At 38.0% G+C, this 24,122-nt stretch overlaps 1 protein-coding gene across 8 annotated transcripts in view; it reads right to left on the bottom strand.

Annotated features, from left to right (window-relative positions):
* Positions 1-1,454: 1,454 nt before the first annotated feature.
* Positions 1,455-24,122, bottom strand: part of LOC113659970 (AP-3 complex subunit beta-2) — a 40,932-nt gene continuing 18,264 nt past the window's right edge. For 2 of the 8 annotated variants that reach the window (XM_047820113.1, XM_047820109.1), the window contains exons 3-28: positions 21,387-21,461; positions 19,782-19,877; positions 18,432-18,592; positions 17,349-17,415; positions 17,074-17,256; positions 16,776-16,970; positions 15,675-15,772; positions 15,253-15,307; positions 15,026-15,097; positions 14,863-14,925; positions 14,651-14,783; positions 14,238-14,347; positions 13,867-14,043; positions 13,148-13,334; positions 12,228-12,346; positions 9,744-9,782; positions 8,991-9,105; positions 7,483-7,666; positions 7,215-7,380; positions 6,672-6,762; positions 6,356-6,465; positions 6,043-6,271; positions 5,789-5,873; positions 5,452-5,549; positions 3,975-4,113; positions 1,455-2,286 (exon numbers count right to left, since the gene is read on the bottom strand). In XM_047820113.1, the coding sequence (XP_047676069.1) occupies positions 2,100-2,286; positions 3,975-4,113; positions 5,452-5,549; positions 5,789-5,873; positions 6,043-6,271; positions 6,356-6,465; positions 6,672-6,762; positions 7,215-7,380; positions 7,483-7,666; positions 8,991-9,105; positions 9,744-9,782; positions 12,228-12,346; positions 13,148-13,334; positions 13,867-14,043; positions 14,238-14,347; positions 14,651-14,783; positions 14,863-14,925; positions 15,026-15,097; positions 15,253-15,307; positions 15,675-15,772; positions 16,776-16,970; positions 17,074-17,256; positions 17,349-17,415; positions 18,432-18,592; positions 19,782-19,877; positions 21,387-21,461 (3,234 nt within the window). In that variant the 3' untranslated portion in view covers positions 1,455-2,099. Of the gene's footprint in view, positions 2,287-3,974; positions 4,114-5,451; positions 5,550-5,788; positions 5,874-6,042; positions 6,272-6,355; positions 6,466-6,671; positions 6,763-7,214; positions 7,381-7,482; positions 7,667-8,990; positions 9,106-9,743; positions 9,783-12,215; positions 12,347-13,147; positions 13,335-13,866; positions 14,044-14,237; positions 14,348-14,650; positions 14,784-14,862; positions 14,926-15,025; positions 15,098-15,252; positions 15,308-15,674; positions 15,773-16,775; positions 16,971-17,073; positions 17,257-17,348; positions 17,416-18,431; positions 18,593-19,781; positions 19,878-21,386; positions 21,462-24,122 lie in introns of all 8 variants that reach the window. The other 6 variants (XM_027173088.2, XM_047820111.1, XM_047820110.1 and 3 more) reach the window with 5 other exon arrangements.

Raw genomic sequence — 24,122 nt, 5'->3', positions numbered from 1 at the left:
AATGTGTTGAAGGAATTAACTAGTTTTTAAGACCCGTCAACTGATGGAGACTTTGTGTATCTGTCTGTCCATCTGAGATTCTCAGCACAATCTTTCAAGAATGAGAGTTTAACTGTTTGTAGAATTTATATTAAATTGTCATTGTAACTACAGATAAATAGATTTAACAATCATTCAATTCCAGGTCAAAGTCCCAGCAAGCCCAAATGTCTGAAATCGATTCATATATATATATATATATATATATATATATATATATATATATATATATATATATATATATATATATATATATATATATATATATATATGTAAAACTCTAGTTACTAAAGTACCCTTTTAGTTTGTTCAAGATAAAAAAAATTCAGGCAGAATAGATGGATTGCTGAATGCATATTAAAATAGTCCAGAAAGACAAAACATTTGACTGCATGTTTCATTTTTATTGACATTAATAAACAAACAAATAAATAAAATAAGCAGACCATTTCACATTCACACAGCAATGACATGAAGGCCAAATATGGGGTTGTCAAATATTTGTGCAAAAAAAAAAAAAACATTAATTAAAGTCATGATGGAAGATTACTTCAAGATGCTTCTTGAATAAACAAACAAACAAACAAAAAAACAACAACACAAATATGGAATATGAATTGGAGTCATTATTTTCCCAAGAGTATATACAAATAAATGTATAGTCACATTCCAATCATCAATCATGTTGATTCTCAGAGGTCGGATCCACAGTAGAGCAGTGATACTACAGAGGCCCTCTGACCCTGCTGGAGGTGGATGGATAACAACACATTTCATTAACCCTATTTGTAAGGTTATCACTTAAAAATAATAATAGTATTTTTATTCATTCAACGCCTGAACAGTTTGGTTTGATTTATTGTAACACACAGCGTCTTTGATTAAACTTGTTTCAGGTGAATAAAATGGCTATGAACAACCAAATAACCTAGACTATAGGCTACATCTACAAACATGTTTCAAACATATCCACTTAACTTTAGTCATTAAAAGCACCAAAGCACTGAATGATCATAGTCTTAAGAGAGTCTTAGTAAGCTTGTCAACACAATACAAGCAACGCTGTTGTTAAAAAATAATAATTATATCACAGAGCTACGTGATTTTCATAATAGCAAATACCACACAGGATCTTGAAGGATTTTCTATATTCTATGGACTTCACATGGATTTCAGTTTGCTGTTATTTTAGTCTGAATCTATATGTTACTGATATTAGCAGGATTTAGTGGATTTATTTTGTTGGATGTTGGAACCAATGCTCACTAATAACTAATTATAAAAAAACAATAATGTGATTTTGTTTTAAGTGAGACCTTATTAATTAAATACCTTATTTAGTGTAAATATGAGGCAACAGCTCAGGGTTCTCTGTATGTGGACTGGTTGTAGATAGGAATGAGAGTGTGTGTGTGTTAAATATTTATGAAACAAAAGACTGGACAATTTGAAAAGGTTTTTGAAGATCTGTTTTTCTAAAATGCACATATTTGCTTTGCTAAAATCCGATTGTCAATATTTGTTAAAAATGATCTGGAGAAGGAGCCTTAGTAAATGTTCCAGAATTAGCTTGTTAATCAATCATCAGAGCTCCATTTCAGACCGTCGGTGTGTAAACAGTGCCGATTACAGGCCATGTGTTTTCTACAGCAGGATATCCTAGTCATATCCTGCAGCTGGCATTTGCACAGTAATACAGTAAAGTTAGATTTTCTGTGCTGCCCATTTATTTAAAGAAATTAAAAGTAAACGCACTTTAAATAGACAAACAGTTATTGGGAATGTTAAAAACCGGGTCAGATGCTATGTCATGTCATGCACCGTTTCTGCAAACCTAAAGGAGAAAATAAATAAAGGCCAATAAGAGTACATTGTACACAGAGCATTCACAGGTCTTAATGTGGATAAAACTACGATTTCAGCTTTTCAGGGACAGCAATATGCAACAAGCTGTGTATACTAGGTGCAATATTGTGTAGTCAAACAATCAGCACAAAGAGTCAAAGCTACACATAGCTACAAGTTTTTGCTTGTACTCGGTCGAACTATGCACTCGGTTGTCACTGCGTCAAGGCATGAAGAATGTCCTTCACGAGCATCGTACCAATCACCATCTTCTCACAGTTCACAGTGAGCTGAGCTTCTCTGGCCTCCTTCTTAGCCACGGTGACGAGCACGAGACTGCCGCTGCTCACAGTCTTCCCAGCAAACCTGGAAACAGGTGATGGAGGAGGAGGAAGAGGAGGACTGAAGTGAAGCAAAGCAAAGAGCAAAACAGGCCAGAAAATACAGACGGTGGAAAAGAACCAAGAAGACAAGTAAAAAAAGGTAGAGAGAGGTGAGCAGCAAAATACACTCACATAACCATGTTTTTATTTTACTAAAGATATAGATGTTTTCATTGTATATTAACATACATGCAATAATCCATAAAATCTAACTGAAATCTCTCATATAGATTCAGACTCCTGGCTAAGGTACTTCATACTGTGCATCCTGTTTGCTTTGATTATCTTGAGATGTCTCTAGCACTTCACTGGAGTCTAGCTTTTTCGAAATTTTGATTGATTAGAAGCAATTTTTGTTCATGATGCTACATGAAACAATACAGAACTACACAGGACTGTTAAAAGTACATGTGTGTAAACAGTTCAAAACAGTACAATAATGAATAAAATGGGACAATAGACTCAATGAAGGACAGAGCAACACTAACCATTACACAGTTCTGATCTGGAATAACATGCAAAATATATTACAATATAATAGAAAATGCTGGAAATGCAAATATAATGTGTATGATATCCATGTCAGACCAAAAAACAAGCAAAGAAGGTCTATGGCATTGAATGTTCCAAGGAACACAGTGAGCTCCATCATCATGAAAATTCGGGAACCACCAGGATTCTGCCTATAGCTGGCCATCTGGCCAAACTCAGTAACTGGTAACTCGGTAAGGCCTCAGTCAGGCAGCTGACCAAGAACACAATAACCATTAACAGAGCTTCAGAATTCCTCTATTCAGGTACAGATATTGAAAGGACAACCATCTCATAAAGACCCCATCAATCAGGACTTGGTGGGTGGTTAGACAGCAGCCACTTCTGAAATAAACAACATACGGCAGCCACTTATATGACCCTGGTGGCATAAACAAAAAGATTATCTGGTCTGATGAGACAAGAATTGAATTTTTGGGCTATGTCTAGGGAAAGCCATGTATTACTCATTGAATGCTAATGCCATCCCTATGGTAAAGCATAGCGGTGTCAGCCATCATGCCGCTTCTTAGTGGAAGCTTTGGAAGACTGTTCAAATCTGAAGGAAGGATGAATACAGATAAATACTAAGAGGAGCTTGAATAAAACCTACTCCAGTATGCAGATGACCTCAGATCTTTCAACTTGACAACAAAGCAAAAGCATACAAATGAAACTGGAGGTCTTTGAAAGTCCTTGAGTGGCCCAGTCAAAGCACATTCATGTACTCAATAGAATATCTGTGGAAACACCTGAACATGCCTGTCACAAATGTTCACCATCCAGCCAGGTTGAGCCTGACAGAATCCGGCAGGATAAATGTTAGAAACTGCCCATTTCCGGACGTGCAGAGCTTATCATCTTACCTTATTGTGTTAGGAGACTCAAAGCTGTAACTTTTGCCCAAAGTGCTTCAACACAGTAAAAAAAATCTAAATACCTATTTAAATGAGAGATTTCAGATCATATATAATAAATGTGTTTTCTCTTGTCATTATGTGGTATTGTGTGTAGACCAATGGCCATACTCATCAAAATAACTCTTGAAATTAAATCTATAAGATAAAAAAGTATGAAAAAAAATTAAAAGCCTGAATATTCTGCACAATCAACTGTACAATCTGTATATTCTTCTGCCTTGACAGGTAAAATTGTGGGTTTCCCCCTATGCCTTACCTGCAGTCTTTCTCCGAGCCACAAGGTACTCTGCTAAGGTTAGCTGTAGCAGTGACTCTCTCTATAATGACATGATCTCTCTGACACTTCTCCCCCAGGTTCAGCTTCTCAGAAATTTCATTCATTCCCATCAGCTGACCTGCAGAAGGTAGGTTAACCAATTCAATAAATACTCAAAATCAAAACATGAGATATGACAGGGTTGACCACCGCATTTGGCTTGCCTCAGAAGTTGGAAATTGACACTTGGAATTATGTCATTTTCAACCTCCATGCATTTGAGCTACAAAGGAGGAAAAAATATGACCCTATGTTCGTCTTTTGTTAGCAACAAGCTAACCAGCTAACTATGTATATTTTCTTCTCCTAAACAGTGAACTGTACAGTCAGTGTTTTAAGTAAATATGTCTAAATGTTGATGTTGATTGATCTAAAGCCATACTAAAGATATGGAGTGCTATTGTTTTTGCTCTTATTAGCCATGTTGCTAAAACCTTGGTTACGACCTTTAGTTTGAATCCATTGTAAAAAAAAGAATCATCCAACCCTGCATCACTGCATACTTAGGTGTTGAGGTGAGTATAATTGCTTTAAAGCATCTTAAACATTGGGATGCACAAAATTTCATATTCCGAGAGTCTACAGTGTAAATTGAATTATGAATGAAGTAGTGGTTCAAGGCATGGGGTCCAGTCACTACAAATTAGACAACAGACCAAATCAGATTATGACTGATTCTGTATCTGTCTGTCACTAGACTGAATTTATTTTCAGTTGATCATACATGATATCTGACTTTTTCTTTAAAATCACTCTGGCAAAAACAAACTGATAAAGTTATGTGTCTAAGTCTGTTTTTGAGAATGTTTATATACTCTAAATACAACTTTTTGCTGCTTAATGGACGCTATATGAAGCATTTTGTTGGATAATTGCCTTTGTGATCTACTGGTGAGATGCAGTTAAATGTCCCCACCATGTTAAAATATAAATAAATAGTCATGCTTATATTATACAACTAATTAGTTATGCTTATGCTTTTAGTCATGCTAATACTACACTGGGTTGAAGCAGGAGACAAACTATCAGTGTGAAGAAGCCAGGCCTTTAGGGGAACTTACCACTTAATAGCATCTCTAAAGTATAGCAACCCTCACAGAAGGAGAAATGAAAAAATATGACAGAGGAACATTCAGTATTTATTAGGACATTCAGCTTAATAACTGGTGCAAAGATCCAGTGTTGGTTATTCATTAGTAAAGACACACTTTTATCAAATGAGTGCTAATATGCCCTATGTTAAATATTGTACATCTGCTTAAATAACAGAAGCCCAGGCTAGACTGGGTCATAATTAGGAGGAGGAAAGGAGAGCATTTATAAAAACATCAGATTAATCATCAGAAATGTTTATAATAATCCAGAGTGTTTTAGCTCAAGAGAATATCAGAGTCAGTGCAACATCTGATCATCTCACCTTGCTCTTTCTTAAACTCATTCTCTGTCAGGAAAGCAGGCATCATCAGTTCTCCGACTGGTGGCTGGATGGACACAAAGAACTTCCGAGTGTGAGTGCTGATAAAAACAACAAAAAGAAACAGGTAAGAGGATTAAATAGAATCCGAGTGATGGTAAGCTGTGCACATTCTCAGACTTGAATGTGGAAGAAGTGATCAGGCAGAAGAACTGAGGAACATTGAAGTTAATAGCCGAGGACTTTTGTTGTATATCTGTGATTAATAGAATCATCAATGAAGAAAAGTACAGAGTATCAATATTAACAGATTCAGTTGGAATAAATAATTGTCTCTAACCAAAGCTGGAAGTTTGCTGCTTGTGTGGAGTCGCAGAAGTCAATGCCCATTACAACAGTTATGGATTCGCCTGCAGGTAAAACCTCTGAGAAAGAAAACGGACAGCACATCATGAGTTAAATAAGAATACATGACTCTCTAATCTTGTTCATTCAGCCTTTGATTCAGACTTTAATGCCTTTGTGTCAAGGCTTATAGTTGAATAACAGCAAAGTGAAATTGTGTTCCATGGTTTAAAGTCTTCTTTGACTGACCGATTTCAGTGAACTCCTTGATCCTCATACCAGACTGCAGTTTGGGCTCTTCAATGTGTAGGTTCTTGGTCTCTGAACTGGTGTTGTTGGTGAACTGGATCTGCACAGCCACCATGTTCGGATCAGGGCTGAAGGGCTGCCTGCTGAAGCAGTACTCGACTGCCAGACCCTCTCCTGTGATACGATGCAATAATTCATACATCCTAATCGAGCCTGATGGGGAGATGGTCTAAAAACACGACAAGGGTAAAAGAGTCAAGAAGGAATCAAAAAGGAACTTGCTTTAAAAAAGTCAGTGGTGCATGTAACTTACTGTCGGGGCGAGTACAGTGTCAGTCAGTGACAACCCTTCTAGATCTGCCACCAGGCTGCTGGACAGGAAGTTGTTGACTGGAGTCACCTGAGGTGAAGGGGTGGGGTCAACTGAGGCAAAGAAGAAGAACCTGTTAAAGTCAGTAAAGGTCTCTCTTTCTGTCCACAAGGCCAAGTACAAATGGGCATATCATATTGTACTAGCAGGTGAAAGACCGAATGGACTAAAAATTCAAAATGAAACTACAGTAGGCAACGAGACAATTCATCGATCTGAATAACCTTCCAGTCAATTTCTTATTTCAGATCCCACTTACAGTCATCCAGATCTAGCAGAGACATTTCTTTGGACTCTTTCTTGCTTTCTTTTTTGCTCTGCTTTGTAGGTGGTGGTTTTGAGGCAGGAGTCTGTAAGAAAAATACACAAAATATCTGTAGTGTTCTGCATTTTGAGCACCTCAATCAAACACCTTGATGATTAATGCAAAAAAAGAAAGCATAAAAATGAAGGAGGGAATTTGCTATGCATCACTTTCAATAAACAACATAACACAGCACTTTTCTAGTCACTCGACTGTTGCCGTCAGTTAAAAAAGGACGGACTGTCACTGAGATGTTTAACAGAGACAGAAGTAGCAGAAACCACTGCACACTATGAACACCTCTTGCTCTTGAGAGTCTCTGAGGAGAGTGATCTCCATGGTGTTGATAAGTTCCCCTTGCAGCAGGGCAGGAGCTGTGAATTCTGGCTGTGGAATAGCAGTTTAATGTAAATCAAGACTGATTTAATAAACAAAAATGATATTAAAAATCCTAAAAGTGGAACCTCTGTATTAAAGAAAATGATTTTCAGCTCAAACCTTCTTCTTTCTTGTGTCCATGTCCGAGTCTGACTCTTCCTCTGACTCTGAATCCGACTCGCTGCTTTCAGACTCACTGTCCTCTTCACTCTCGGACTCAGACAATCTCTTCTGCTCCTTTCTTCCTTTCCTGGTTCTCTTCTGCTCCTCTCCGCTGCTTTGATCACTGTAAAAATGGCGTATAGGTACTCTGTCATCCTGCCTACATACCGTATGTACACATAAAACTGCAAACGTTACATCAACTGTCTGTAGAAATGAATCAGACCTCTCTGCACTCAGTTCTGTTTTCTTCAATTTGATTGTGTCTACTTTCTTCTTCTTCTTAGTCTTCTCTTCCTCTCTATCCTTCTCCTCCTCATCAGATTCAGACTCCTCGTTGCTCTCTTCGCTCTCTGAGCCCGAGCCACTCTCTTCGCTGCCACTCTCGGACCCGCTGCTGGTGTTGGTCTCTGCAGAGAGACCGGAGGGGCCGTGTTTAATGAATGTATTTTGGATGTAGGTTCCATGGAAACAGTGTTGTAATGTAACAAAGTAAAAATACTTCGTTACCGTACTTAAGTAGAAATGTCACTGTACTTTACTTCGCTATTTAAATTTATGCCAACTTTCACTTTTACTCCACTACATTTTCTAGATAAAATGTATACTTTTACTCCGTTATATTTCCACTAAGCGTCTTCGTTACTCGTTACTACAAAATAAAATCAGAAGAAATGTGTGTGACTGCAATAAGGGAGGTTTGGCGAATCACTGCTCCTAGATTGCATTACGCTCCTCACGCTCTACGGAGAAGCACAGGCACGTGCAGCGTGCACGCGCAGTCAGAGCTGGAGGCATTTATAACGTTAATCGGCTGAAAGCCGCAAATACGGCGACCAAAAGCAGTGAAATTTCGTTATTCTTATTACCAGAGTTGTAGCACAAACAAAATATTAATGCAAACATTCCATTCAATACTAAATAAAAATAACATTTATTGATTTGGTCTTGAAGCCTGAGATAGGCACCTGGCTCCCCGTGAAGCGAGGTAGTTTGTGGATAAGCGGAAGAAAAAAAGTGAGTGAGTGACTGCATTCATTGGACACACTGTTTGTAGAGAATGCACACATACATGAACTGATTTGATTCGAGACTGGCATCATTACATCATGCATAAAATTTTGGTGTCCACTTTTGCCATATATATTAAATATTATATGACTACATAGTAAGCCAAACGTTATGGTGTTATTAAATATTTAATAACACCATAACGTTTGGCTTACTATGTAGTCATATAATATATAATATATAATATATAATATATAACTCTTCTTGTTTTAAATTCTCATTAAAACCCCTAAAGGTGAAATCCTAAAACCGCCCCTGCTCTTATGCCTACCGAAAATCACCGAAATTGTACTTTTTACTTTTACTTCAAATACTTAAGTACATTAAATATCAGAAAATTACTTTTGATACTTAAGTACAGTAAATATCAGATACTTAAAGACTTTTACTTTAGTAATATTCTAAAAGGCAACTTTCACTTCTACCAAAGTCTTTTTCTAGTACGATACTTGTACTTTTACTCAAGTATTGCTTTCTAGTACTTTATACAACACTGCATGGAAATGATCTCCAAATCTGCCTTTCAAATCTAATTTGTGTATTAATCCTAATACTTTATGGATTAAATCAGCAAAACCCATTTTATGTATAAAATTCTTGGAAACATAAATCTTCAGTATCAGATACTAAGATACTCTATTGTTAATTTCTCTCCAGACTTACCACTGTCAGCAGACTCGGTGGGGCCAGATTCTCCCTCTGAGTCAGAGTAGAAAGGCTTCTCCACCTTCTTCTCCTTGCGCTCCTTCCTACTGGTGCATTTAGTCCACTCTGGAACCTGATGAAAGTCACAGGGACATGGTCATGCCACAAATACACATGGTTGTACAGTGTTTCAGCACTGTCTGGCCATGAATGCCTCTCCCACAGCTACAGGCTATACATGTATAACAAATATGTAACATATAACATAGAAAGGACAAGCTTTCTGTCCTTAACAAAGATGGGTCGTATGTAAGCATTAAGGTGATGCATTCATTGTCACAGTCACTGCTGTACTTATCGTATCAATGGGAAAAATCTACCTAATCTAAAAATTCTGAAAGTCTGAAAAAGTACCAAATGACCTCCTCCTGAGTTAAGACGTTACATTTATGCATTTCTACATTTGGAGCTTTGAAGGAAGCTAATAGAAATGTGCATTTTTAGCAAAAACAAGGATTGTGATAAAAAAATGAGCTAAAGAGGAGGGCAGTTGGCATTTTGCAAGGATTCAGCTATTTAATGGTAAAGACAGCATAGAGTGAAGCTCAGCCAGGGGCTTTAGGCTGAATTTAGCAGTGGACAGACAATAAGCTAGGCTAGGTGACAAGGGTTAAGGCTAAGCTGACTGGCACGGAAAGCACTCTGGGATTTGGCGTGACACAGTTCGAGACTCAAATATGCGCAGAGCTCTTCGTGAACTGACAGACTCACGCTGGTTAGATTCGTGACTCTTTCAAGCAGCCTAATAACCTGGCGGACAGGAAAGAAAGAAAAAAAGGGGGGAAAAAAACAAAAGAATGATGAGGTGAGATGAGAAAAAGAGCTAGGAAAAGAAGAGAACAGAAATATTTAAAAAGGTACACACAAGGATTCAGGTTGCACTTAACAAATCTACTGTAGGTACATCAGCCATGGTTTCCAAAACATAAAAAAAAAAAAAAGTTTTCTATTATATAATAGCACTGACATCTACAGTCAGCATGAGTTAATCGTATAAAACTTACAGTATCAACAAAAATATATTATAGATGTATAATTATACCATTAAACTATTTTTTGTGTATTTTTAGCATTATTATATTAAAACATGGTTATGGAAGCCTCTGTAAATCAATGGAAGTGCAACAGAAATGGGATGAACACCTGATTTTTTGAATGAGATGAGAGTTGAAGATCATCCAACAGCAGATTTCAGATTAAGAGAAAACACACAAACACACACATCTCACAGAGATACACACTCTGTTAAAGGAAAATGGGGTATGTTCTTTTCCCTAGGATGAAGTGCTTATTTTACAACCATTAGTAGATTAGTATTCCTGGATCATATAATTCTGAATGATCCAGAGAATGTATTACACTACAGTGCACTCCTCACTGTAGGTATATTTGCACTCTGGGAATTGTAAGGAAAGGGTGCTAGTATGTACAGAGTGATAGATAAGGAGGAGGAGAAGCCACTGCACACTTTGGGCACCTCTCGCCAGTCTCCAAGGAGACCGATCCGCCCTTCACTGGTGTCTATGACTTCCTCTTGCTGTGGGATGATGATGTGGTAGGGGGGCAAAGGTGGAGCAAACAGACAGGGGTTATAAAGAAACAAACAGGAAAGGGTCACTGGATGGGAAATTACGTTAGACTTAACAACACAGTCTACTTAACAGGAAATCTGCATCATGACTCAAGTGTATTATGCATTATGAGTATATATATATATATATATATATATATATATATATATATATATATATATATATATATATACATATACACGTATATGTATACAGTGCATATATATATATATATATATATATATATATATATATATATATATATATATATATATATATATATATATATATATAAACTTACTATAGTAAATAGAGGAACACAAAGACAAAGCACAAGTCAAATAACATTCTGCTTGTGGATGTACCAATCACTGTATACATGGTGAACAACATGGCTCATACTTCATATTCACTGCCAGAACAGAGGCAGTGGAAAGTGACAGCTTTGAATGAGGTGCAATATGCAGAAGTATATTAAGGCATGTTTTATTTTATGTTTATCTTTACAAAGTCTTCAAATATCTTACAAACAGGTCTATAATACAAGCTTAGTCTTTTTTCAGTCACCTCATTGTGATCAAAAACATTGGGAGGGATATTAATAAAAAGGAAACTCTTAGAAGACTGACAAAAAAACTGGACTGGACTTGAAATACAGTATATTTTGACTTTTGCTCTGTTTACTTCTAGTAAACTAAGTATGGGTGGAAGAATTTCACTGTATATAGAATCTTGAGGTACTCTTTATGCATAATAAAATTTAGTTCAATCAAGCCAATAGAGAGGATCAGACACATCCGAGCTGCCTTCATGTTGTCCACCAAATATAAGCACAGTGGATAGTGCAGGTCCCCTTTGTCTTCTGCTGGTATGTTCACAAGCACTGGGACCTTCTGAGACATTAATGGAGTAGCACATGAGGTTCTGATGAAGAACAATTCTGATCTCATGTGCCATTATTTCCTTCCACACTCCACAGCTAGGTAAAGCAAACCTTAACCCGAGCAGTAAAGACAGTAAAGCTTTCCCTGTTAAGTTTCTGAGAATTTCTGAACCCAAATGAAAGCATAATGGAGGAAGTGTAGAGCGTGTGATATGAGTTGAGGTGGCTTTAGTCAGTGTGTGGAGTGCAGGCTTTATGACTGTGGATGAAGGGCTCTGTGGGTACTGCTCTTCCAGAAGGCCCAACAGTGGTCTGATATGAATGTATGGATTTAAAGATCCCACAGGTATAATATTGAACACTTCTATCATGAATATAACAATAAACTCTCGATTCTGAATTGATTTCTCAACCCTCAAAAGCATAACACTCCTACTTACTAAAGTGAAATGAAAATATCCTTTGTCCCAATATTACAATGAGCTTGCTGGCTGGCTGAGAGCCAAATTGAATGACAATGCATGATGAGGATGAAGTTATGCTGATGAGCGAGGAGAGATATAAAACATGGCTGTGGGAAAAGCCGATTTTGGTTGGAGAGGATAGGCTCTTTTTTTTTTTGACGTATCCTGCATGCTGGGCTTCCCTCTGGTGGGGTGGAGGAGCAGTTCCCACAGGCCTGAGCCCTGAAGCCCTGCCTCTGGGAGTAATTGTTCCCCCTGCACGCACAGAATCCTTCACCTCCACGTTGCGCACGGAGGGGTCAGGCGCTGATTCGGGCCAGTCGGGCAGCTCCTGGTAGCCGCCTGCTTTGGTATTTAGCAGGTGAGAAAGCGAGCCGAGCTGAAAATGGTCTCTGTCTATACAGTGAAACACAAAACAGACACAAAGTCAGAAATCGACTCTCTATAGGAGTCAAAAAGTAAAATAATATAATAATAAAACCTACAAACTTATTTCTCTTTCCAGTTTCATTGCAAGATGACAGTCTTAACAATATAATCAATTCTAGCTTATAGGGGAAGTTTACCTTTGTCTAGTACTAAATATTTATTTTTATATTATTTTATTGTTTTGCAAAATAAATCATAATCAGATGAATTTGTGACTCTGAATTTGTAAGTCTGAGTCTCAAAACATAATTTTCAAAGATATAAAACAGTTTTATTGTTATATTTGTAATGGTCAATGTATATATGATGATCTATACTTTCTGGTTTGCAGTTTGGAGATTGCTGGAGGTGGGACAAAGCACCCCAGTTTTTGAATGGTTGCAAAATAAAAGTAAATTGCATCAAATTCTCAAAGCTGATTTTATTTTGGTTATCTGATTCTGTAATAACAACACGAGGTGCATTGAATCAGTGTTCATTTCTACTTGTTTCCATTGACAAACAGAGGCTTGTGTTTATCGTGGTTACAAGTAAACAGCATATTTATACAATGTGTATAATATGTATTTTGCAGTTGAATTGGGTAGAATAAGTGTGTGTGTTTGGAGTGGCTTTGTTTCAATTACAAATTATATAGAAAGTTATTTAAGCAATTGACATCAAAACTGTCCAAATGGTGTCTAGAACTCAGTAAATAAATATTTAGATCGGCTAATATAAGATTCCCCTTTTATATTAAACAAAAAAGAATGAAAATTGTTAGTTTACCTTTAAACGGAGACTCCAACACTGGTGCAGGTTTAAGAGCAAGGAAAAGCTTCTTGGCATATTTACTCAGTGCTCCACTTTTATCCACGGGGACGATGAGCTGACGGATGAACCGTGCACGGTCTCTGATGTCATAGTTCTGGTCATACTTTGCCAGATTGAGCACATACTGTGTAAGGAGCTTGGTCTAAATATTGAGAGAAGGAAAGACTGAGGTGAGACAGCATAGACTGTACATGTGTGTGTGTGTGTGTGTGTGTGTGTGTGTGTGTGTGTGTGTGTGTGTGTCTTAAGTCACACTGTCTTAGTATCGCTTGAAAAAACAATGACTCAAAATTGAGCTTCAGAGTATTTTGTTTCAGTCTCAGAATTATTTCCGTGAGGTTTTTACAGTACAGTCTCTTTAGAACAACTGGACATCATTTAAAAACAAATTAAATGTTACATATATTGTGCCTCTGAAAATCCATTTTAGTCAAATTGAGAGAGACTGTCCCATCCTGGTGATGTTACTCAATCTAGCCATACAACTGCCTGGGGGTCTGAGGAAATGATTCAGCACCAAAGACAGCACCATTTCAGCACCATGGGCAGCACCAAAGCATGAAAGTTCATTAAAGTTCCTGTTCATGAAAGTTCCTCCAGCATTATTTCACAAAGAAAACACAGCACACACAGCAAATACAGAACCTCACTTGAGTAAAATACACTTTAGACACCTGTTTGAAGTTGGTCAGGTAGAGCTTGGCAGCCAGATTGATGATTTGCAACTTGACAATGTCCTCCTCGTTGGTGAAACTTTTTGCCATCTTCCTTAGGACATCAGGGGCAATTTTAGGAACATGCTCACAGTACTCACCAATCAGCCACAGGATGCTCGCTCTCGCCATTGGGACCTTAGAAAAGTAAAAGTGCTGGTTAGGTTCCTGAGCAAACTTCAGTTTAAATTATATCTGGGGTTTTTTTTTTGCACATTTTGAACTAATAAGACTGCAACTAATATTTTTATATAATTATGAAGGTAACAAGCTTTTTCAGCTTGTAATTGAATGACACTAGACATTTCTAAAACAGAATAGGAGAGATCCACCTGTATGTTGTCTGTGAGCTTGGCCATATGTTTGATGATGTCGCTGTGCTGCTCAGGCTGCATCTGCAGGAGCTTCTTAATCACCACTACTGACTCTGCTACTACCAGCTCTGCAGCCCCCACATAAAAACATCAGTTTAGTCTCATTATTTTCATATTAGCACACTCACTGATGACTGACTCGCACTAAAATTATATTACAAACATTGTTGTAGTTCTTTCCACCTGTATATACGAAGTAAACTCTTAAAAAACTGCTACTTTTACAGATTATCCAGTAATGGATATTTCCAGTAATGGATATTTCTGAATAAATGTTAAAGAAAAAGTAAAAGTGTTTCATACACATTATCTTTAACCAAAAGTTTGTGTGGTTTAATTAAATTGTATAAAACATGCAATATTTCACTCACCATCTCTGTTTGAGAGGAGTTGGACGAGACCATTAAGGCAGGTATCTCTCACCTCCCCGATATTGGTGGCACAGCGGCCAATGGCCTGGATGGTTGCTGCCACGAAGTCTTTATCCATACTTTTGATGTAGGTCTACACAAAAATATTGCAATATTGATTAATAAGATTTTCAGTTAACCTTTAATTACACTTTTGCAACAAGAATTCTTACCTGAAATTCTCTCAAAATGGTAGATATGTTGGTTTCATTTGCCAGATTGGTTAACACTTCAAGCTGCAATGTAATGGAACATGAAATCAAATCAAATTCAATTCATATGAAGATGCTTAAAAACCACAAATGTTCTTGGTGGTGTAAAAGCCATTTAATTCACTTTAAGAATTTTGATCTGTGTTGGGTCAGTAGATCGGATGTAGAAGCTCTTTAGGTATGGCTCGAACATCCCCTACAACAGCAAAAGTAGACATATTTTGTGTTAAGTCTCAAAAGCAGTCATGTAAATTAGAGCATGCAAAGATCTAATTTTGTGGTGTCAAGCGATAAGGGATTTTTTTTATACATTTCTGCTGTGCTTGATGGTACTTAATGAAAATGACTCACCCTCCTTTTGATGGTCATAGTTGCGACATTTTGAAGAACAACATACTGGACTTCACTGCAGAGAAAATTACAAAAATAACAGTAGACCACCATAAAATTGTGCACTAATCAAAGTTTACAAACAAAAACAACTTTCATGTCACAGAACCTTAAGTGAGTGAACTGCATGAGTTTATATTAACTATTTTTTAATCTGATCGATGTCTTTTTAGATGTTAGATGTTAAACTTAGATGTTAAACCACTGTGTAAGAAGACCTCAAATCCTTTCAAATGACTGCAGTGATGCTTTACCCAGGACTCAAAGGCATAAGGTTTATTGACAACTTCATCAGTGTGGACCTTCACAGTCACACAGAAGGTTTATGGGCTCACTATTATTTGAATCAGAGAAAGACAAAATGTTTTTTTTCTTTCACTGACCTATGGCTCCTCATCAGCCTCACCAGTGCTTTGGCAATAACGCCCACCTCTGCTTTAGGAGCTAGATGAAAATAGAGTTGAGCAACTGCCATCACCACCTGGGAATGAGAGAGAGTGAGAAAGAGTGAAAGAGAGAAAGAGAGAGAATAAGTCATGGAAGAGTGGCATATGCTATTTATTTGCATATATAGTTCCCTTGGGTGTTAAGTGATGTCACGCTGTATAATTGCTGCCATTTGGAGAACTGAATCAGGGCAGATATACTGAATATCACCATGGCTATGATTCAGCAGTTCCTACAGTAATTGCAGCTGTGCTGATTGTTAGTAAGATTGTGAGCTTGATACTGCTTCAACACATCAGTTCTATGAAAGTAAGAAAGTAATCTGGATTAACTAAGAAAGTAAGAAAGTAATCTGGATTAACTGATACTTAAGAAACAACATGTGCCAAATATTTTTTGATGAGCTTTCATTAGGATTCATATATAAATGAATGTCTCTAACAGTACTGTAGTAACCCTTTTAAACTTATAGTGGAATTTTACGTAGTAAACAAAGATGAGCAGAGTGATACACATTGTAAAATGTCCCTGTAATCTTATATTAAAGAGTTGAAAACCGTCTGAAAAAAATCAGATTAGCAGATCAATCAGATTAGTGGACCAGAACTAACTGTATAATTATTATTGACTGCCTTAATACATATCACCTCCTACATCTTCAAGAAGCAGCAGTGCAGCAGCTCCTTCGGGTCATGCTGCAGTTAGCCAGGTTAGCTAGCTAGCTATATTTTTGGACACCTGTGTGTAGCTGAACAGCACATACTGCATTAGTAAAAATGTGTTAGTTAGCTGATATTTATTACCAATGTATTACCAATACAATTATATAGAGATAAACGTCATAGGTGCACAAGATAAAGTTTTCTGCTAGTTTTAATATTTTGTTTACATATTGTTTATTCCTTTCTAAAGTAAAAATAAAGCAAAGCCAGGAATTCAGGTCCAAATCTGGTGACCACAACAGTTAAATCCCATGTATATTTTTGTGCGTATTTATAAGTGTAAAAATGTTGAGACATGTAGACTGTTGTACTAACAGCTGCATTGCGGCTCTGTAGCAGAGGTTTGGTGTTTCGGAGCAACAGTCTATGATCGGGGTCCATAACGTATGGCTTCCTTTTGGCAAGGGCAGCTGCCTCAGCCTTCTTATCTTCGTCATCATCATCCTCATCCTCATCATCATCGTCAGAACCATAAAAAGCCTTCTCTCCACTTTCCTCCAGCAGAGACTCCTAAAGAGGCAACATACAATCTATCACATGCTCAGATTCAGGCAAGGCCATACACACCTGTATTGTCTATTTACAGAGATGAATGAGGAGTTACAGTACGTACATTCATGTTGGGGTTGAGAAACTGAGTCCTGGCATAGCGGGTGAGCATGTTGATGATAACTACCTGGCCCCATTCCTCCACGTCAATCAGCAGGTTGCAGAGTTTACGGTAATTCTTATGGATCAGATCGATCCGCTCTGGACAAACCTCCTCAAATGCCATCACCACACTGCCTGCCACCAGCTTAACCAGACAACAGACAAAATTCTATTAACGGAATGACGAATAAATAATGAGAGTACACATTGTGTGTCTAATTAACAACAATGTCTTACAGTGGTTTTATCAGCAAGCAGCTTTTCTATGACTTCAATTAGCTGGTCTTTCTGCTCAGGGTCCAGGCTGGAAAGAGAGCGAGCGAGCGAGCGAGAGAGAGAGAGAGAGAGAGAGAGAGAGAGAGAGAGAGAGAGAGAGAGAGAGAGAGAGAGAGAGAGAGAGAGAGAGAGAGAGAGAGAGAGAGAGAGAGGAGGTATTTATGCTCAAACTCATCAATATTTGTTAATGGTACTGAAACTGGTGTTAGAGACATTTATTGCTGACTTAGCACATCATGCATCATGTGTGACACCTTACAATCTGATGATGAATAATAACAATTAAGAATAATGTGGTTTCTTGCTAGTTTCTACTAACAGAAATGAAGATGTGCGTTTATATTTGCCAACCTGAATATTTAACAGCCTAAACAGCAAATCTGGACAGGGTGCCAACTCATTGTAAGACACACACAGACAGAATGTAGAGATGTAATCAGCCTACAATGCATGTCTTTCGAATGGGAGGAAACTGGGGTATACTGAGGAAACCCTGAAGCACTGGGAGAACACACACACTGCATATACAAGGCTAAAGCAGGACTCAAACCTCCACGTTAGACATGTGAAGCAAATGTGCTAACAACTAAAATTTTTAAGCTACAAACACACAATGAACAATGTCACAATGTTATTTTCATTTTTCCCCCATTTTCATCAAAAAACAGTGGAACGAAAAATAAGCATTTACAAATTTGGGACGGTTTCATCCAGTTTCCAGTTTTCCATCCTGTCATAATAGCTCATTTCAAAATTTCAACATTTCAAAATGCTCCATCAAGTCAAATTTTTGCTGCAGCCAAACCTGGCTGCTTAACCAAAAGGCCATTAAACAAAGGAACAATATAAATCCAAGCCCTTCTTTCATGTCACTCTTAATAACGGCGCTGTTATGTGCTGTGAAGTGTATGCTGTTGCTTTTACTGTCATCATTGTAAGCACTCTAGCTGTCTCCAGAGATGCTTGATAAAAAAAACTAGACTGCTCAGTAGATGCAGTGGAGAAACACCTGTAGAGTTGCAGTGGGTGGACTTCATACTGTACCTGTAGAGTTTGGGGATGGCGTGAGCGGCAGTCTTGCGGACATATGGAGACATATCAGAAGCAGCCTCTTTAATGGCCAACATCATAATGGGCACGATGATCGTGACTCGGATACTGGACAGAACACGCAGAGCACTCGCACGAATGAGTTGATTAGGATCCTGCAGTTTGGAGAAAAGGTAAAAGAAGTTAAAAATGAAAGAATTGCTGATATCAAAGCAGATTCAGGAACATGAATACATAGTAAATGTAGCATTGCAAGTGTGGAGCAGGGAGAAATGCATTTTCCTACATCAGGTCACTAGGGGGTGTTTCCACTTCATTTGAATATGAGGATATGACTTGCTGAGAGCCTTGCTGAGTCATGTCCAATCATGAACTGTCAGGTCACACAATTTCATGCTTCATGGCTTAACAGAAAGCCGAACTTCCATATTAATCTTTTGAATTAATGGCTTCCATGATTTATAATTTTAAAGAAATGAGTTTAAAATTCTTTCATCATTGTGAACTTTGATTAAGGTTTACCTACAATTCATTTCAATTACCCATTTATAGCTGTCCCAGTCAAATTTGCTTCATCTCAACTAAAGAAGGCACTTTTATCTAGCCACATATGCATTACAGCACAGTTTTATACCTTTCAACACATTTCTCAGCTTATGAAGTCAGATTACAGGGTCAGCCATGAAACAGCACCTTTGAAGCAGAGAAGTTTGTGCAGAGCCTTACCCACTTGATGCCACCATTGAAAATTAGAAAGTTAAATAGAGCGATGTGGCATCACATTAACACTTTAGTCTATCCACACTTGGGATGTGGTAGCCTAGTGGTTAAGGTGTTGGGCTACTGATCGGAAGATTACCAAGATGCCACTGCAGGACCCCTGAGTAAGGCCCTAAACCCTCAATTGCTCAGCTGTTTAAATTGAAACAAAATTCAATGTCACTCTGGATAAGGGTGCCTGCTAAATGACATAAATGTATCCAGCTCTTTTACCTCCTCTAAAAGATAAGATTCCAAAGCTTATGCTAACTCCACTCTCAGCAGCTCAATCCGTTTGATCCTATATGCTGTTAACAAGTCGAGCTCAGTTTCTGCCTGTGGCGCATTTAGTTTTAAGGAGCTTATAGCGAAACCTTTATGTCTGATGATGTTGAAATCTTTCCTCCAATTAAAGGTCTTGGCGATGCAGCACAGATATAAAATATTATATGTATTTAATAAAAATATTTAATTATAAACATATTTCATGCGTTTTTAGTATAGAGTGTTCTTTTAATGGTTGTACTAACTGCATCAGCAAGATGTTGCTCTGAGGGTGTCTGGGTGTTACTTGTAAGTGCAAACCTTGAGTCCTCGCTGAAAGGTAGAGATGGAGAGTAGAGCCAGATCCTGCTGTTCCTCAGCATAGCGCACTAGATACACATACACCAGCTTCTTGACCTAGAACCAACACATACTGTAAATACTCAAAAGCTTAGAAACTGCACGACACAAATGATGCTTTGTGTTTCCCACTGTGAAGAGTGCTCCTTTCACATCCTGTGTGATGTTTAGATCTTCTGTTCTTTATGGATTTTCTTATTTAGTCTTGGACAATTCCAACAACTTGCTTCCTCTGAGACACGTCAAGTCAATCAGCAGCATCTCTTCAAGCCGCTGCTCATGCTGCGTCACGGGGAGGTGTAACCAGGGGTGTCGCTGGACCCTTTTTACTGACCCCAATAAAATCTTGTTGAGAAATCATTGTGTGATGTAAATTACATAAATAATTCTGAAAATATTTTTTCCTATTCAATGATCAGGCCTATTCAATTTGAATGATTTAAAACACGATTCATGATTGTAATGCCTGCTTAAGGGAAACCGTATTGTGAATCTTCTTCAATCATAAGCCCCATTGTTCTTTACTCCTCCTCCTTTCACTTTTCCCCTTTAGAAACCTTGACTTTCAGTTTGATGATCATTCCTAATTCGAAATATTGACTAAGGACTGAGGAGAGTTGCAGTAACTATGAGATTACAGCTCTGTTAAGGAGCAGTATATAGTTTTTATTTATGTTTAGTTAAACATGAACTAGGATCTAATTTACTTGGTGCTGATTTCAAGTCAAGTCAAGTCAAGAAGCTTTTATTGTCATTTCAACCATATATAGCTGTTGCAGTACACAGTGAAATGAGACAACGTTTCTAACAGTACACAGTGAAATGAGACAACGGTCCAAAAACAAAGACAGAGCTATGGACTTAGTAAGTAGTCCTAACTACATAAAGTGCATTTGTGCAACCTGATGTGAACAGTTATTTGATTGATAATGTTCAATCTGCTTTAGTCATCATCAAGTAAAACCTTGCAAAAGATAGATAGATAGATAGATAGATAGATAGATAGATAGATAGATAGATAGATAGATAGATAGATAGATAGATAGATAGATAGATAGATAGATAGATAGATAGATAGATAGATAGATAGATAGATAGATAGATAGATAGATAGATAGATAGAGTCTTTTCCTTCCTTAACATACATTCTGAGGAAAGCGATATCTCCCCTCTTCTGCATACATGAGCTCACAGATGCCCAAGAATGTCTAGTGTTGCTGTGACTGGCATACAGTAGGAGAGAGAGTATGAGAGATCATACTCTTGGACACCAGGTGCTCTTCACCTTTGTCTTGTCACTGGTGTTGTACACGACTGTTTTCACCTGCTCACCCTGGGATCGTTCTGTCTATTTCTTCCCTGTTTAAAAAAATACTAGTGCTTTTCTTCAGTTCTGTGTTTTCTGGCTGCAGCAATCCCAGATGTTATTAAAAAGTTTTAATACTTTTCGTATGAATCTGTAATGTGAAAAAAATTGTTGTTGTGTGTTTGTTTTTGCTTCATAAGGCCATCACTGACGGTGAAGGTCTCGAGTTGGCTTAGATGTTATCAGGGTTTCAAACTCACCTCGATGTTCTTGCAAGCCACATTTTTCACCACAGCAGGAAAGAGATCAGATGCATTTTTCCCTCTGGCAATCATCTGCAGCAAGAAAAAAACAAAACCAACTGAATGTATAGGATCAGATACTGTCACAAAAACTGACAAAGGCATTGTGTGAGATGTTTCTTAAAAATGTCAACATTGAGCTACTATTTAATGATTGTGTGAACAGTATCCGAAGATATACAGTACGACATAACAGGCACGGGGTAGATTTACACGTCCACGACATCTCACAGCAGAGCCATGAAAAGACTCTAACAGCATCATGAGGGGAAGCTGGAAGGGCGGGGGGGAAAGAGAGAGGGAAAGGGGGGGGGATGACAGACAGACCAAGAGAGAGACAGACAGAGAGAAAGAGAGGGAGAGAGCGAGAGGGAGAGAGAGAGAGAGAGAGAGAGAGAGAGAGAGAGAGAGAGAGAGAGAGAGAGAGAGGCTCTATAATAAAGAATAGCTCTGTAATAATGCCAACTACTGTAGTGGTGATGGATGGTGAATCTAAATCCTCTTTAACTTTCTGAAGTCTGCCTTCTCCATAGACTCTTACATCATGGCGACCATAAAAACTCACAGATCAGAGGCTAACTTCAGTTTCTATTAACAATGCTCTACTACAGCAGGGTTTCTTAAAGCATGAGTCGGGTTAGCAAAGCCTGCCCTAACCAGAATTTAATGTGAGGATCTGTGGTGAGTTTCAACCTGTAACTAATACTACATCTTCCTCCTCTTTTGGATAATGGAAACCATGTCGAGCACGTTGTTGCTTTTTCCCTCGTCTTTGCTTCATGTGATAAATATTTTAGGCCTCTGCTTCTCCGCTGCAACCCTGAGAATCTGACACCAGGAATGAATATTTAACACCAGGCTGTACCACACACACACACACACACACACACACACACACACACACACACACACACACACACACACCCTTGCTGTCCTATTTAATATCACAACATCATACAGGCCTCTCTCTCTCTCCACGCAATAGCGACAGCAGCTCAGAGCATTAACAATTCAATATTTTAGAGTCGCCCTACAGGATAGAGAAATAAACCACTCCAGCACACACGTCGACTGTTCTGGGTATGAGTTTGGATGTGGTGACTATGACATGGTGCAGTATGTGTTGCAGTGGTTTGAAACTCCTCTAAAATAGACAGTGTGAGAAAACAAAAAAAATGTTTAATACATTTAATAAAACTACTACTTCTAGCACTTCCAGTGGAGCATCGTCTGCTATAGGTGTCACGATTATAGTCATAACGGTATTTAACACTGTGCTGAACTACGGATGCGGTCATTCTAAACCCTGCATTTAACCCCAAGTTAAGGAACATTTCATGCTGGAAATTTAGAAGCAGGGTTAGCACAGATTTTTACCCGAGATTATGAAAGGCTTTTGCAGTGGGAGGCCCACAATGATGTGGTGTTTGAATGGTGCCTTGAATTGAACGGTGTCTCTGTACCTCATATCACATGAATACCAGGACGGACCAACACTCGGCTCTGTAACACAGGCAGCAAAACACTAAGCACCTCCATAGTGCATACCAATAGCAAGGGGGAGATATACAGTATGACACTGAAAATGTATGGGACGCTAAAGCAACAAATGCCTGGTCAACAGCATGGCAACATGTAAAAGGCCAAAAACATTTGATTGCTGTAAAAGATAACAATGCCTGAACAACATACTTTTTTCTCACAAGCTATTATATAATGATAGATAGATAGATAGATAGATAGATAGATAGATAGATAGATAGATAGATAGATAGATAGATAGATAGATAGATAGAATGATCTTTATTGTCATTGCATAGTACAGGCACATAGCAATGAAATTCCATGCTTATTAAATGAAATAAAAAATAAGAATGCAAATAAGAATGTAAGAATGTTAATCCATGGTTTTAGAAATGTACAGTGTCAAACGTCCAACAAGACAACCCAGAATTGTGGACCACAATATTCACGAGATGTAATTACGACACTGTACTGCCTCAAAAAGTGTTAAGTGCACTCATTATTACAATATCTCTGACATAATAATAAACTGATAATAACTCTATTGAGATTTCTTATAATTTTTTTTTTAAATCTACCCATTCACATAAAAGCTAAACATCCACAGATATGAATATGCTAACATGAGCTCTGCATTTGCCTGGTCTCAGTAAGCTTTGTGTGCTGTGTGTTTGTGTCTTCTGTCCCTGTGCACTCTGAGGTTAATGGGTTTAGCGTGTTACAGGACATCCAGTAGGTTTGGCTGAAGGTTTGCTCGAATATTTGAACACTGGAGCCATAAAGCACATGCTGACAAGACTACCTCAGTGAGCATAATGGCCCTGCCTGGTGCAATAAATAATAAACAGAGGCCAAGATTTCTGGGAGTAGCTGCATATATGATTTTCTGTAGAACAAGTCAGACCACAGAAAGGAATGTGTTGTGCAATAAAAATCAAGTCTGATCGCTAAACTATGAAGCTAAATGAGCAGATAATAAGCATGTATTTGTAGCACAGAAACAATAAGGCAAGTCTGTAAACACTTGACACTAAGAATTCTTCCTGATTACAGCAGAGATAAGAAGGTCTGGCAAACAACAATGCCAGAGCACATGTAACTGATCACAGCATGCAATCTTCTTTCCATGCTCAATTCCTCACATGACATGCACAACCAATGGATCACAAT

The sequence above is a fragment of the Tachysurus fulvidraco genome, chromosome 10 (genome assembly GCF_022655615.1).
Source record: "Tachysurus fulvidraco isolate hzauxx_2018 chromosome 10, HZAU_PFXX_2.0, whole genome shotgun sequence".
NCBI classification, from domain to species: domain Eukaryota; kingdom Metazoa; phylum Chordata; class Actinopteri; order Siluriformes; family Bagridae; genus Tachysurus; species Tachysurus fulvidraco.
The sequence above is the reverse complement of the archived record's forward strand: the minus strand, read 5'-3'. Positions and strand labels throughout refer to the sequence as shown.